Source organism: Corella eumyota, chromosome 7, assembly GCF_963082875.1.
Source record: "Corella eumyota chromosome 7, kaCorEumy4.1, whole genome shotgun sequence".
Lineage (NCBI taxonomy): Eukaryota > Metazoa > Chordata > Ascidiacea > Phlebobranchia > Corellidae > Corella > Corella eumyota.
In genome coordinates this window covers 5,981,887-5,998,261 of record NC_137496.1, presented here as the reverse complement: position 1 = coordinate 5,998,261, position 16,375 = coordinate 5,981,887, and the positions used below count along the sequence as shown (strand labels likewise).

Here is a 16,375-nt window from a genome sequence, read left to right as displayed (position 1 = left end):
CGCATTCGACTTTCCCACATCGAGGGTGAAGATATTTACAGAAAAAAAATTTAACGTTTACAAATTGATTTGCTAAAAATGGGATTGCATTTTTAGAGCAATAATTAGGCCCATGTCATAACTTTCGTTTTTTTTTAACACCTGACAGCCTTTAGTTGCATTTAAAAAATTGTATTATTACTATCCTAACTAAAGTTTAACTTTGTTGCACAACAACTTAACTAACTGGGGAAGAAATTTATGCATTTGTAAAAAAATACATAAACAAGTGTTTTATTATCGCCTGAACTGTTTTTAGTTAATTTGCTATTTCTAATATATTTGTAAAAAGCGATTTGTTAATTTTAAAAAAAGAATCGCTTTTAGCGAACAATGACCAGTTATTTTGTTCACCGTACTTACATTAGGTCGAAGTCGTGCTGATGTTTCAATGTTCGAAGTTTCGCATTGTTGAGAAGTGCACCTCGATAATATTTCGTCCCTCTTTTTTTTATTATTAAAATCTTTAATGGAAATCCATTCGTTAAAATTTTTCTACAACAAATTTAAAAGAAAATTAAACTAATACAAAAGAAAAATAAAGCAAAGAAAAAATGATAAAAAAGCAAAGAAAAACAAAAATACTAAGTACTTTATGAGTAAAGTTAAGTTTCAAATATTAGACATGACTTAGACCATATTAAAAAAAATAATAAAAAAATTAAAATTATGTTTTTATTTTTACGACCTTAGAGTAAACATAGGGTAACAACAGTTATTTCGACCCAGTATGGAGTTGCCTTTAGCAGCTTGGGATATTATAGAGACTATAATTACCCGAAGATTATTCTGCTGATTAGGTGCTGGCTCAGCAGGAGTTTATACCGTTTATAGTGCCCTACTCAAAGGCGCTATAGCATGAGAGCAGTGGTGATTGAACGCACGACCTCATGGCGGTGTAGCAAGTGTTCTTACCACTACACCACGCTACCGGTGTATTTTCTATAAACATTAATATTAGGGCAAGCTTATTTAATATTAGGGCAAGCTTTTTTTCCATCACATTATTGTATTATTTAAAAAATATTTTTTAATTGCTTTCATTGATGCGCAAAAACCATAAATAAAAACAAAAAAATAAACAAAAATTAAGTTATATTATAATTTTTATACTCAGTACATTACCTTCAAGTTAAAAACGCAAGTTAGAAAATCCAATTCTTTATAGTAAGCTCTTCGTTTTTGCTTAGGGATTTCCTTTAGGATCAAGTGTTTAAGCATTCCAAGAGTTGCCACACAAAAATCAAATCTAATGTTTTCATCAAAATGTAATAGTTTATCCAAATATAGACGGGTTAACTGAATCATGTTGTCCATAAGAACCGTGGCGATTTTTGGAAAGTTGTCAAGAATGTAGCAGCACTTAGACTGAAGGTCACTTTGATCTGTGAACTAAAAAAAGCTATTTTTAGAAAAGGATTGGGGTAAAAAAAGGTTATTAAAAATTTTAGTTGTTGGTAAAATAGCATTTTCGAACCTATGAAACCTATTTAAAAAAATTCTAAGTTTTTTTTTGTATATATCTTTATCCTTAATGTGGGAAGGTCAAATGCGCAACTTAAACATAGAATAACATCAGTTACTTCGACCCAGTCTCAAGTTTTCTTTTAGCAGTTTGGAATATTATATAGATTATAATTGCCCCGGGGAACTCAGGAGGAGTGCTTGCTTAGTAAGAACACTTCCTACAACACCATTAGGTCGTGGGTTCAATCCCCACTGCTTTCACGCTGTAGCACCCTTGAGTAAGGCGCTATAAACGATATGAACTCCTGCTGAGCCAGCACTTAATTAGCAGCATAATTATCGGGTATTTATAATCTCTATAATATCCTAAACTGCTAAAGGCAACTCGAGACTAGGTCACAGTAACTGTTGTTACTCTATGTTTAGGTCTCACGTTCGACCTTCCCACATTAAGGATAAAGATATATACAAAAGAAACATCAAAATAATTACCCATTTTTGAGTTATTAGCATAGTTAGCCTAACATTGTAAACTTCAATTTCAGGAAAACTTGTGAAGGCTTTTGCAACCTTAACTGCATCATCTAAGGCTTCGGGTTGATTTAGTTTGATCAAATACTTCATAAACATCTAAAAAAAATATGACAAAATAGTTAAACACTAAACATGAATCGTTCAAACTGCTAAAAGCAACTCGAGACTAGGCCAGAGTAACTGATGTTACTCTTTGTTTAGGTCATGCATTATCGAGAATAAAGATATATACGAAAAAAAAATAAATAAATGTGCCATACAACTATGCCATACAACTGGCAAAACATAAAAAATGTCAAACTCACCTGGACCCTCAATTCCTTGTAACTTGTTGACACATAATAATCGTATTTTGTTGTGATGGCAACCATTGCATTATGGGAAGTCATTTGATTCAAGTCTTCTTTCCAGCCTAAAAACAAGTTCGTTTTCTCGCCTTCCTTTAAATAAAAAAAATTTTAAACAGTTAGTTATGTGATAGGTTTAAAATTTTTTTAAATTTCAGATACAAACTGCTCTAATGCCCTTGAGCAAGACGGCATAAATGATTTAAACTTATTGCAGACCAAATACATTCCGCAAAATAATTAATTGACAAAATGTTTAGTAAAATTCGAAACTGCCTAGGGGCAACGTGACACTGGGCCAAGGTACCAAATGGAATACTATGTTTATGTTGAGTACCGGCAGCGTGGTGTAGTGGTAACAACACTTGCTACATCACCATAAGGTCGTGGGTTCTATCCCCCCTGCTCTCACATGCTGTAGCGCCCTTAAGTAAGGTGCTCTAAGCGGTAGGAACTCCAGCTAAGCCGGCACTTAATCGGCAGCATAATTACAATTATTTACAATTATAATAGCGCAAACTGCTAAAGGCAACTCGAGACTGCGCCAGAGTAACTGATGTTACTCTATGTTTAGGTTGCGCATTCGAACTTCCCACATCAAGGATAAAAATATATACAAAAAAAGAAAAAAAGAGTAGGAACCCCACCAGTTTATCAAATTGACATTTGACCAAAAACCACATACCTGAAAACATCACTTTACCGACAATAAGACATTTTTAATAACCACTTTTAACCTAACCCTTGTAGAAATGTCTTTTATATAAAAGTTGACCCAAATTTTTAAAAATTTGTTGTTTTTTAAAATTCAGGTTTTTGAGTAAATGTCCGTTCAGTCAAAAGATTTTCGGTAATATGGGCAGATAGCAATTATCATTTCAGCTTCGTACAAAATATAAATTAAAAAAAAACCTTTGAATATTGTGAAGATTCCTCAATAACAGCTTGTTCATACAAATCAGTGACAACATTTAATGCGTTTTTACCCAAATTTTCCATCTTAGTCGACCAAGGAATAAAAGCAATTTTCGTCAGAGCTAGTGTAGCTTTAACATACATCTAATTAAGAAATTTTTCTATTATTTGATATTTTTGATTATTTTATTCCTTTTTTAGCAATCAAAATTTACAATTACCAATATGTTACTATTTGAGTAGCATGGTGTAGTGGTCAGAACCCTTGCTACACCAATATAAGGTCGTGGGTTCAATCCCCACTGCTCTCATGCTGTAGCGCCCTTGAGTAAAGCTATAAACGGTTGAGCCAGCACTAATCGGCAGCATAATTATTGCCACAGGCATCTCGTAACAACTGCCACAGGCATCTCGAAACAGTTGTTATTCTATGTTTAGGTCGCGCATTCAACTTTTGCACTATTACCAATATTACCCTTACACTCAATACTAGTGATATCAGTTGTAACAGTAATTATAGTGATAAAATTTTCAATAGCAACATGGCAAAAGCAGAAATAGTTTGAATATGCTATTTAAATATATGGTATGTCGAAAAATATCCAAAATGCAATTTTAAATGCTAAAAAGTTTGTTACACAGATGCCTAAGCAAAAAGTTTGGATTCGAGCGACATTACTTCATCTTTAAGCATGGTGTTTACAAACTGACAAATATTTTAAACATGTTACCAAAAGCAGACCTTTTTCAATAAACTATTAAACCTGCCAAATTAAAAAAATAAGTATTTTTCCATACCTGTTTATCATTTAAGCATTGAATAATTGCAATAATTTTTCCCTCAACAATTGATTGCATCGCCCCAATATCATACTCCTTACAGTTCGATATTAATTCCTAAAAAGAAACTTTTTATTATTTTTCTAGAAAAAAAAATTTTAAGTTAACTTCGACAGTTCGAGATATTGATTATAATTTTCCAATAGTTAATCTGCCAATTGTTTTTTGGCTCAGCAAAAGTTCATACTATTTATAGTTTCTTTTCTAAGAGTGCTACAGCAAGAAAGCAGCAAGAATTTTATTTTTGTATATATCTTTATTATATGTGGAAAGGTCGAATGCGTGACCTAAAAACAGAGTAACATCAATTACTTCAACCCAGTCTCGAGTTGCCTTTAGCAATTTGGGATATTATTGATTATAATTGCCCAATAATTAAGCTGCCGATTAAGCACTTGCTCAACAGGAGTTTATACCATTTGGAGCGCTTTACTCGAGGGTTCTACAGCATAAAAGCAGTGGGGATTGAACCCACAACCTCATGTGTGGTGTAGCAAGTGTTCTTACCACTACACCACACTGCCGGTCCAGGAATAAAACCACGGACGTCTTCTATTAAAGCCTACTGTTCTTATAATTATAATATATCGCAAGTTATTAAGTAATAAGATTAATAATATCCAAAACCGATCGAAATCAAAGTTTAAAAAATTTTCAGGCAATATCACCAATTAAGAATTAATAAAAAAAAAATAAAAAAAAAGACAATTTACAAAAAAAAAAAATTGCAGTACCACATTTTTAACAACAAAAAATGCTTTACCATAATATATTCGAGTATTATTTTTTTCTCGTCTAGGCTGTGTTCCCTCATATAAGGCCGTACAGTGTTCTCGAAAAAAGATGGTATTAATTCGGGTCTGACCACTTTGTCAATAATACGATACGTTAAACTATATGTAGTCTCCTGAAAAATGAAAATGGTTTAATATACAATATGTTTTTTGTTTTTTTTGTATATATCTTTATCCTCGATGTAAGAAGGTCGAATGCGCGACCTAAACATAGAGTACGAACTGTTACCACGACCCAGTCTTAAGTTGCCTTTAGCAGTTTGGGATATTATATAGATTATAATTGCTCGGTAATTATACCGCTAATTAAATGCTGGCTCAGCAGAAGTTCATACCGTTTATAGCACCTTACTCAAGGGCGCTACAGCATGAGAGCAGTGGGGATTAAACCCAGGACCTCATAGTGGTATAGCAAGTGTTCTTACAACTACACCATGCTGCCAGTTGATGTTACATATACTCTTAAAGTTATAAAATTGATTGTTATGACTAAAAATTTTTCCATGCTACAATTTTTTGGCTAGAACCAAGTTCAATTTTAACAAATTTAGAATAAAAAAACTTCCATTTGTGGTGCACAAGTAAGTTATCATAAGTATATAATAGTTACTAGTTGTGTTCATTTTACCCAAACCACAATGCTGTCTATAGAGCAAGCAATCATTAGTTAAAATGAAATCAACAAACGTTAATTTATGTTTAGGTCATGGAGCAGTCCTTTACATTAGGCATAAATAGCATAAAAAATCATTTGCCAATTTAAAAACTAAAAAATTAAAAAAAACTTTTCCCCATTTTAGGTTAAATTAATAAAAAAAACCTACCTGTTTATATTCCTGCAGTGTAACTATACAATTGTATCTGTTTTTAAGGTTAGCAAGAGCTTTTAAAATATCGACAAGTACTGCAAGTTGTGTAAGCTCGGGGGTTTTATTTAACAACAAATTCCAAGATATCTGATCCCTGAATAAAAAGTTCAAAATAAGGTGTGTTTTTTTTCTGGCAGTGTGGTGTATCAAAAAGAGCGCTTGATTTTACTATATGAGGTCAAAAGTTGGATTCACAATGCCTTTATGCTGTTGCGCATTGAGCAAGACCCTTTAAACAATATAAATTTAAGCTAAGCCAAAAACCAATCAGCAGTTTAAATAACCGGAAGCGTGGTGTAGTGGTAAAAACACTTGCTACACCACCGTGAGATTGTGGGATCAATCCCCACTGCTCTTATGCTGCAGCGCCCTTGAGTAAGATGCTATAAACGGTATAAACTCCTGCTGAGCCAGCACTTAATCAGCAGCATAATTACCGGGCAATTATAATCTTTATAATATCCCAAACTGCTAAAGGCAACTCGAGACCGTGTCAGAGTAACTGATGTTACTCTATGTTTAGGTCATTCGACCTTCCCACATCGTGGATAAAAAAAAAAAAACTATGTAATAATTATGTAAAAGTAAATGATTTAGTGATAGCGGCCACATCATAAACACAAAGTAATATTTGTTAACTCAATCCAGTCTAAGTTGGCTTTGTCAGCTATGGCTAATATAAATAACAGTTAGTTAGTTTTGGTCTCGACAGGAGACTGTTTCATTTAAATCACATTACTCGAGGAAGATACAACAAGGTAGCAAAATAAACAGGTTGTTTTTTTTACCTTAAGCCTATTCTTGAGACAACTTTTTGTGCATTAAAAAAAGTTTCTGCAAAGTGTAAACCGATAAACGGCCAATTTTCAGCAGCAATTTCTTCCAATTGTTCAACTCTTTTTATTACCCATTGAGCTATTACCTAACAAATTAAAACAGAAAGTCATCAAAAATTTATTAAGAACAAAAATGCGATACTAGTTAAAAAGCATCTATTTTTTTGTATATCTTTATCCTCATGTAAGAAGGTTGAATGCGCTACCTAAACATAGAGTAACATCAGTTATTCCGACCCAGTCTCGAGTTACCTGTGGCAGTTTGAGATATTATATAGATTATAATTGCCCGGTAATTAAGTGCTGGCTCAGCAGGAGTTTATACCCTTTATAGCACCTTACTAAAGGGCGCTACAGCATGAGAGCAGTGGGGATTGAACCCATGACCTCTAGTGTGGTGTAGCAAGTGTTCTTACCACTACACCAAGCACCCGGTAAAAAATACAACAATTACAAAAAATGACATTATTTACCTCGATGGAGCCTTTGATGTTCGACATCAAAGTTGCCTGAATCAGTGTTTCTAAAAAACAAGAGAGATCATTCACGTTAAATTCTTCCGGAATTTTGTCGATTGTCGCTTTTAACATTTCACTGCTCTCAAGATGATCAATTAGTTCATTCTAAAAAAAATAATCAGAAACAATAGAGTTGACCCAACTAAAAATCTATTTTATTTATTTTTTTCTACATTTATTAGCATATAGGTAAAGAAAGAATATACAAAAAAACTACAGATTTTTTTTTGTGTTTATACATTTTTTCTCAGTCTCAAGTTATCCGTTGTGGTATTATAGATATTATAGCTTATAACTGCCCAGTAATTATGCTGCTGATTAAGTGCTGGCTCAGCAGGAGTTTATACCGTTCATAGCACCTTACTTAAAGCGCTACAGCATAATTTCACTGGGGATTAAACCCAGGACCTTATGTAGTGTAGCAAGTGTTTTTACCACTACACCACACTGCCGGTTGAACCAATGACCTAATGTTGAAAAGTCTCACCATTACATCATGCTAACAGTAAAAATTTAGCAATAGATGGACAAAAAAATAAAAGTAAAATAAAAAAAGAATAAAATTTAAAGATCGTAAATAATTTAGTATAGATTCAAATACCAAACAAATCATGTTTAGAAAAGTAAAAAAAAAAATATGACACAAAAAGAAAGCCTGCGAAAAGACTAACCGAATGTCGTAGTAAGATTAGGTTTGCCGCTCGCAAATTCCCAGCAGCAAGAAAACGCACAAATTCGATTGATAAAGGTGTCATTCGAAATCTATTCCAAAGTTCTGGATCTCTATCGTCGAAAATAATATCAAACGTAACATGCAAATCCAACAAGCTGTCAATCTAAAAATTAAATTTTTTTTTGTATATACCTTTATCCTCGATGTAGAAAGGTCGAATGCGCGACCTAAATTTAGAGTAACATCAGTTACCCCAACCCAGTCTCGAGTTGCCTGTGGCAGTTTGGGATATTATAGATTATAATTGCCCGATAATTAAGTTGCTGATTAAGTGCCGACTTAGCAGGAGTTTGTACCGTTTGTAACCCCTAACTCAAGGACCTACAGCATGTTATCACTGGGGATCGAACATAGAACCTTGTGTTTGGTAGAAGAGTGTTCTGACCACTACATCACGCTGCCGGTTGTTAAAAAATACTAAATTTGTATTAGTTACAACCATTTTCAGCATTTTTTTGATATTTTCCTGTTAAATGTATTATCTTTAAAAATGTTCTTTAGTACATTTAGCTGTACTATATAAGGTCCTGAGTTTGATCCCAACTGCTTTCATATTGTAGGAGTTTAAATACTGTTCTTTTTAGCAGGTTAATTATTAAGCATTTACAATCAATTATCTTTTAAAACTACAAAGTCATCATGGAACTACATAAATGTATGTTTAGGCCTTGATGTCAGTGTTTTCACAGCAGAAATAAATAAATATAAAAAAATCAAGAAAGAAATTATTTTTAATAACAACAGAGCTACATTTCCAGAAAATATCAAAAATATGTATATTTCTACTTTATCAAATTTAAATTTTACCAAAAACACTGCTTAAAGTTTTATATATGGCAACAAAAAAATAAAAAAGTTACGACAACTAAAATTTTTTTTTCCTGAAAAATATTAAAAAAATTTTTTCCCAAAACAATATTTAAATGACTTACATCAGCCCTTAATTGGAGTTCACTTGATAACTCTTCGTCATTTAAACTTGCTTTAAAGAGCCTGCCTCCTGAAACTAAAAGATCGCGTCCCAAATTTAGAAGTTTAAAGTTCATGGAAGGAACGGGATGAAAAACGTTGCAGATTAACTCCCCAATGTAAAGAACATTACAGGTTCTAAACAATTTTTATTAACTTTATTTTATCATTTTTTTATGTTATTTTTCGCAATGTTGAAGGGTAAACTTCATAACTTATAGTTACATTTGGGGTCACTTATGTTGTCCAGCTCTAGACAAAACAACATGCCATTTACTATAGGAGAGAATCCGTAATCCATAAGTGATAAATCTCTCGCACTGTAATCCAGACAAGATTTAGGAGAGCCGTAGTGTAATCATGTTTTGTCTAGAACCAGACAACATACAGGATTCTACATTTGTTACTCTGACCAAATCTCGAGTTGTCTTTAAGCAATTTGGGTTAATATTAAGGAATATTAATTAGTAAAATGCCATTTGATTTTGGGCTCTGCGGAAATTTGTATTGTTTATAGCACCTTATTCGAGGGCATTACATTATTAAAACAGTGAGGATTAAACCTATGACCTTATGGTTTAATACTGTAGAATAGTAAACTAGTCTATAAGCCTTAAATGCAAATGATAGAAAAAATTAAATAAAACAGGCGCTAAAAAGTAAAAGTGAACACAAGATTTAAAAAAATATGTTTCATAGATAAAAACATTAAAATAACTATGTAACATAAAAAAACACATTTAAAAAAAAAGCTCTAAAAAGTTTAATTTTTTACAAATGTACAAAACATTTAAAAATAACACATTTGCTGAAAAAAAACCCACTTGTTTATGCATTCTTGCAATTCCACATATTTCTTGTTTTGCAAATCAACATCCTCTTCAAAAACTAAACTGTTCAACAAATATGCAGCCTTAAAAAAATAAATAAAAAGTTTTTATGTAAGTTTAATACTTAGACACCAACACCATCAGGTCATGGGTTCAATCCTCACTGCTCTCATGTTGTAGCACCCTAAAGTAATGCGCTATAAATGGTATAAACTCCTGCTGAGCCACCACTTAATCAGCAGCATAATCACCGAGCAATTATAATTTATATAATATCCCAAACTGCTAAACGCAACTCAATACTGGGCTGGAGTAACTGATGTTACTCTATGTTTAGTAAACCAGATTACCATATTTTTTGTGTGACGTAGAAAGTACCAAGTAGCATAGTAAATGTATACAAGTTAGTACTTTCTACGTCATTACAAACAGGGCTTCCCTTTTCTTTTTTTTAAATTAGTTTTAATTTTTTTTTAAGTTGTATAACTTAAAAAGTAGGTGAAATTATTTAAAGTTAAAATCATTTTTGTGTTTAGTGACACCAATTTTATTAATTATTGAGTACAAAAATTGATAATATATGACCTTAAAAAAATATAATTTTTTTCTTTTAAGTTAGCGAACCTTTTTCTGATAAATCTGTTCTGTGTCAAGTTTAAACTGTGTCGCTATTTCCAGTGCTTTCGTAAATAAGTGCTGATCCAGCAAATTTGAAAGTCGATTTTCTGGCAATGCCTCCATTACACACTTCACAATTATTTCATTTTCTTGTCCAACTCTTAAAAAACATGAAGAAAATTATTGCCCAGACATAAACTAACATTTGTTACCCGAACCCAGAATTACATTGTCTGTCATTTTTGTTAGCGCATAAGTATGCGTACAGTAAAATAGCTCAAAGGAAAAAATACCACTTTTAATTTTATATTTTAAAAATATCATACCAGTAGACTGCCCTTCCCACATACTGCAATTTAAATGATGTTATATGGGCACACTACAAACAGCCAATAGCTGCAAAAATTTACACATGCACCACTAATGGCAGTTTTTTTTCCTCCAATAGTTTATAAATAAAACATAAAAAAAATTTACAAATTTACCACTAATGGCAGTTTTTTTTTATTCTAATGGTTCATAAATTAAACATTCATACTTATTTCATGTACTGAGCTACATTATACACAGATTTTTTCCTTAATCAAGAAATAAAAAAAAAAAAGATTTTTCCCAAAAAAAAACCTTAACGTGATATCAAAAAAAAACAAAAAACGTTTTTTATTACAGTGTGACTACCATATTTGTATTACAAAACTTACTGACAAACTGGTCCCTCTATACAAAATAAATCATTTATTTTAGGCTGAACACTGCAGATAGATTGCGAACCGTACGTACAACTCTCCGTAAAAATCTATGAAAGGGCATATAAAAATATACTGTAAAAGCATGTAATAATGATTTTGTTTTACCCCGTTTCCAAATATGGATTATTAAAATAGTTGACCAATTTGGTTTACAAAAATGATTAAACAACTTTACCTGTTTCGTGTCGGAAAACTGATAAACTTTTACGTCATTTGTGTCCTTGTCTACGCCATACAATTTCGCATGTAACATTCTAAATAAATTAAAAATAAAAACAAAAGCATAAGAAATAAATTAAAACCCTTCGTGGAAAAACACTGTGTATGTTATAAAAACAGCAGCGTGGTTTAGTGGTAGTACACTTGCTACATACACCACCATGGGGTCGAGGGTTTAATCCCTACTGCTCTCATGCTGTAGCGCCCTTGAGTGAGGCGCTATAAAACGGTATAAACTCCTGCTGAACAAGCACTTAATCAGCAGCATAATTATTGGGCAATTATAATCTATATAATATTCCAAACTGCTAAAGGCAACTCGAGACTGGGTCAGAGTAACTCATGTTACTTTATGTTTAGGTCGCACATTCGTCCTTTCCACATCGAGAATAAAGATATATACAAAAAAAATATTTTAAAAGTGTACGAGTATGCTTTTTTAAATAGTGGGTGTTATAAATAGAGTGTGTATGTGTGTATGTATGTTTCCCAAGAAAAACATTTTTGAATCTCACCCAGTATTTCTGTTTGCAGGTGCTGGCATTTTAACAATAAAATCTTTTAAGTTTAACTTTGGCCAAAACTTCACCCAAATCAAAGTACTTGAATCGAATTGAAGTAAATTACCCTAAAAAGTATTTATTTTTTTAACCAAAACTATTTTTAAAATTACAAAGTTACCCTTTTTTAGGTATGAAGTCATCTTTTCCACAGAGCAAATACTGATATACACAAACTATAACAATGCTAAAAAAAATTAACAAACCTTATTATTAAGAGCAAATATACTAGAAAAACACTTCAGCGTCTTCACAAAATATTCTCCATCAAAACCGGAAATACATTTCTTAAGCCTGGATTGATTTACAGTTAGGCTAGCTTTATAAAATGATTTCAAATCAAATAAAGTTGCCATATTATCCATTCTCCACAATATCATCATGCGGTCACCATGTCCCTTAAAATTAAATTTTTGAATTTTTTAAATTGATTTATATATTTATCTATATGTATTAAAACTTAGTGGACGATAACTGGCAGCATGGTGTAGTGGTAAGAACACTTGCTACAACACCATGACATCGTGGATTCAATCCTCACTGCTCTCATGCTGCAGCGCCCTTAATTAAAGCGCTATAAACGGTATAAACTTCTGCACTTAATTAGCAGCATAATTACCGGGCAAATATAATCTATAATATCCCAAACTGCTAAAGGCAACTTGAGACTGGGTCGGAGTAACAGTTGTTATTCTATGTTTAAGTCGCGCATTTAACCTTCCCACATCGAGGATAAAGATATATACAAAAAAAACACATTTTCTTCAAAAAAATTCAAGTATGACTTTATAAAAAATAGCTTTAAAAAAATACAATTTTTTTACCATAGTTAGAAATTCATTTTTGAATTGAGAAGAAATGCTAATCATGGATATTAGCTGATTGTGGTATGATTTTGTGTCAATAAAGTAGGTGACCAAGTTTTTTTTGATTTCCTGCACGAACGGTTCATTACTAACAGTATTATCTGCAATAAAAAATTAAATATTTGTACCTTGACAATTAGGTTTACATGTAATTTTACTTAAAAGTAGGAGTTTTGACTTATATTACAATAAATAAAAGGAGAAAAAATAAGAATAAACAACAAAACAAAATTGTTTTTTTAACAATATAAATGTGGAAATGCAGTTTTGTGTAGTGCTAAGAACACTTGCTACACCACCATGAGGTCGTGAGTTCAATCCACACAGCTCTCATGCTGTAGCGCCCTTGAGTAAGGTGCTTTAAACTGTATAAACTCCTGCTGAGCCAGCACTTAATCAGCACCATAATTATTGGGCAATTTTAATCTGCATAATATCCTAAACTGCCACAGGCAACTCAAGACTGGGACAAAATAACTGATGTTACTCTATGTTTAGGTCACACATTCAACCTTCCCACATCGAAGATAAAGATATATATACACAAAAAAATTTGTTATGCAGATCCAGTCTCAAGTTGAATTTTGCAATTTCCAATACTTGGTTGTTGGCTTGGCTGAAGTTTGTATGTTTTTAGTGCTTTTTTAAGAGTGCTACAACATGAAAGCTGTAGGAATCGAACTCAGGGAATCATGCAGTAAAGCCAAGTGTTTTTACTAACTAAACCAAGCTGCGGGCTAGTTTTTGTTTTTCTTCACATTCAAGGCACTAAACCAAAAATGTATTAAGATATTTTTCTCTCAATTACCTGTTATAGACAGCACATCCAAATTTATGTTATCAAAAATAATAACTTTTCCTGACGTCAACGCAACAGAAATACAATATCCTAAATATAATATTTAATATTTGTTAATTTTTGATGGTCAAAAAGTTCAAATCATAAACACAAGGTGATATTTATTGCCATGGTTAAGTCTAAGCTAAAATTTTTTTGCCTTTGAATTTTATTCCCGGACACTAGGTTTGATTTCTAATGCTTCAAGTTCCCTGGCAAATTTTAACACAAAAGCAGAGAAAATCTAAGTCAGATTGTTTTAAAAGGTAAGACAGCTATGGTCCCTTGCTTTAAATAATACAACACCTTGCATTTTAAAAAAATTGAAAAAACTATAAAAAAAAAAACTAAACATGCCTATTTATAATTTTAATAAGTGCCAAATATATGTGGCACCCCTAGAATATTGCAAAATGTTGCATTTTGGGCGTAAAATTGATAAAATCCACCCAATCTAAAAAATCTCTCAATAGAAAATGCTTGAAATGTCTTTTTTCTTTGAAATGTTGCCAAAAAGCGACAAATTCTGCATGCACCATTGTAGATTGTCAAAAACTGGCATTATTGCGAGACAAATAACAGTTGTCTAGTGGCTTATTCTACGATTATAATTGTACTTCCCTGTTGGTTAAAGACTAACATGGTCTGCTATCTTGGCAAATATTAAATTTAAGACTATTTGGAGTCAAGTTAAACCTAATATAAGCACTTGTATTTTATTTTTTTTTTCCCGTATTTTTTAGCACCCCTAAATTCAATTAAAATTTTTTTGCATCGACGCATATGTATATATACACTTACTTTTAAAAAAATAAAGTTTTAAAAAGTATAAATTCATAAACAAGTACATGCCATTGAGTTTGGATGTTGAACAAATAATGGATAAAAAGCAAGACGCATCCTTATCAAGGTTTGAGGTGAACCCAGGTATTGGTTGTGTAAATATAATGTCAAATCCAGTTTTATTTAAAATGTGAATAGAACCACTTTGATCACCAATCACTACATAATTCGCATCATCATCCCATGCTATAGCATCAATTTTTGATTCTGTAATAAATTAAAATATTGGTCATATTATATAAGAAATTTAATGTATCTGCAGGACAGTCCAGGTTCACAGTTTGAATGCTGGCAGCGTGGTGAAGTGGTAAAAACACTTGCTACACCACCATGAGGTCGTGAGTTCAATATCCACTGCTCTCATGCTGAAGTGCCCTTGAGTAAAGCGATATAAACGGTATAAACTATTGCTAAGCCAGCCTTTAATCAGCAGCATAATTAATTAGCGGCAATTAACGTCTCTATAATATCCCAAACTGCCACAGGCAACTCAAGACTGGGGAGGAGTAACTGATGTTATTATACATTTAGGTTGTGCATTCGACCTTCCCACATCGAGGATAAAGATATATACAAAAAAAATACAGCACAATATTGAAAACATTTAAAAACTGCCAAACTTTAAGTTAATGATAAAAAAAAACTTGATAATTGCTTCAAGAAAAGTAATAATTTTTCATAGTTTTAAATAAAACCATATGTTATGATGTAAATTTGACTTTCTCTTATATTTTAAAAACTTATTAATAGTTGTGTGTAAATGTTAATAATAACTGAAAATCTTATTTTATTTAAGATTTAACTAATAAATGTATATATGTTGTAAAAAAATAACTTTTATGAATTAAAACATGCAATGACTATTTTAACTGTACGCAAATATTTCATTTTGCATGGCCACTAAACCCAGCATAATTTACATTAATGTTTAATGTTAATTTATCCTACCAAGTTGTAACGACGAATCTACATTCGAAGAATCCTTTTTGACTAAGAAAAGATTTTTTTTAACAGCAATCAAAACTTCTGAACCAGTAGACTGACTTAATATACTCGTTTCATGTGTTTCCTGTAGTAAAATAAACGTAATTACTTTATTATAGGTATTTTAGGTGACAGTATGCCATTCTGAAAAGTAAGGCGTCATGCACACACAAGGTTTTTTTATTTAAAAAAATGCATGTCTAGTCTCAAAAAAACCCGCACAAATACGCAACATAAAAATCATGCATACACTTTTGGACTGAAAGTTTGGGTATGCGTAGATGCACGCAATCACATCATTTTTTACGCTTGCACGCATGAAATCTCGTTGAAAACTGCCCTACTTCCCAGACTGTACAGTATGATAACAATTTAAATAATAGGTAGGAAACTTTACAAAAAATAATTATTTAAATTGATACAATGACATAAGCAATAATAAAATGAGCTAAAATATTTGTTTTGTATATTATACTTGATGTCTAAAGGACAATCGCACAGCCAATAAACAAAGAAAAACAATTGGTTTTCTGACCCACTCTCAACTTGTCTTGGACGGTTTTGGATATTACAGAGTGTTTTGCTAGATAATTAACTGGTCATTTTTTTTAATATATATCTATCCTTGATGTGTAGAAAGTCAAATGCCCTAAACATAGAGCAACAACCGTGACCTCGACCCAGTCTTGAGTTGCCTTTAGCAGTTTGGGATAATATATAGATTATAATTGCCCAGTAATTATGCTGCTGATTAAGTGCTGGCTCAGCAGAAGTTCATACCGTTTATAGCGCCTTACTTAAGGGCGCTACAGCATGAGAGCAGTGGGAATTGAACCCACGACCTCATGGTGGTGGAGCAAGTGTTCGTACCACTACACCACGCTGCCGTTTTTATTTATTCAGTAAATAACCAAAGTTTACTAAAAGCACATCACAAACAGACAAAAACTTACTGAATGTGGTACTTGTACATTGCATAGAGTTTTCACTTCATATAATGATGTCAT

General features: G+C 32.1%; 1 protein-coding gene across 1 annotated transcript in view; it reads right to left on the bottom strand.

Moving 5' to 3' along the window:
- LOC145760172 (kinetochore-associated protein 1-like) overlaps positions 1 to 16,375 on the bottom strand; it is a 20,071-nt gene extending 3,696 nt beyond the window's left edge. The window contains exons 1-23 of the mRNA XM_082574051.1: positions 16,322 to 16,375; positions 15,333 to 15,453; positions 14,394 to 14,591; positions 13,512 to 13,592; positions 12,797 to 12,804; positions 12,044 to 12,235; positions 11,793 to 11,905; positions 11,234 to 11,312; positions 11,011 to 11,105; positions 10,316 to 10,469; positions 9,686 to 9,774; positions 8,825 to 8,999; positions 7,831 to 7,995; positions 7,115 to 7,264; positions 6,594 to 6,727; positions 5,761 to 5,899; positions 4,906 to 5,049; positions 4,101 to 4,199; positions 3,300 to 3,446; positions 2,346 to 2,480; positions 1,999 to 2,136; positions 1,165 to 1,431; positions 403 to 534 (exon numbers count right to left, since the gene is read on the bottom strand). Of these exons, the coding sequence (XP_082430177.1) occupies positions 403 to 534; positions 1,165 to 1,431; positions 1,999 to 2,136; positions 2,346 to 2,480; positions 3,300 to 3,446; positions 4,101 to 4,199; positions 4,906 to 5,049; positions 5,761 to 5,899; positions 6,594 to 6,727; positions 7,115 to 7,264; positions 7,831 to 7,995; positions 8,825 to 8,999; positions 9,686 to 9,774; positions 10,316 to 10,469; positions 11,011 to 11,105; positions 11,234 to 11,312; positions 11,793 to 11,905; positions 12,044 to 12,235; positions 12,797 to 12,804; positions 13,512 to 13,592; positions 14,394 to 14,591; positions 15,333 to 15,453; positions 16,322 to 16,375 (3,009 nt within the window). The remainder of the gene's footprint in view (positions 1 to 402; positions 535 to 1,164; positions 1,432 to 1,998; positions 2,137 to 2,345; positions 2,481 to 3,299; positions 3,447 to 4,100; positions 4,200 to 4,905; positions 5,050 to 5,760; positions 5,900 to 6,593; positions 6,728 to 7,114; positions 7,265 to 7,830; positions 7,996 to 8,824; positions 9,000 to 9,685; positions 9,775 to 10,315; positions 10,470 to 11,010; positions 11,106 to 11,233; positions 11,313 to 11,792; positions 11,906 to 12,043; positions 12,236 to 12,796; positions 12,805 to 13,511; positions 13,593 to 14,393; positions 14,592 to 15,332; positions 15,454 to 16,321) is intronic.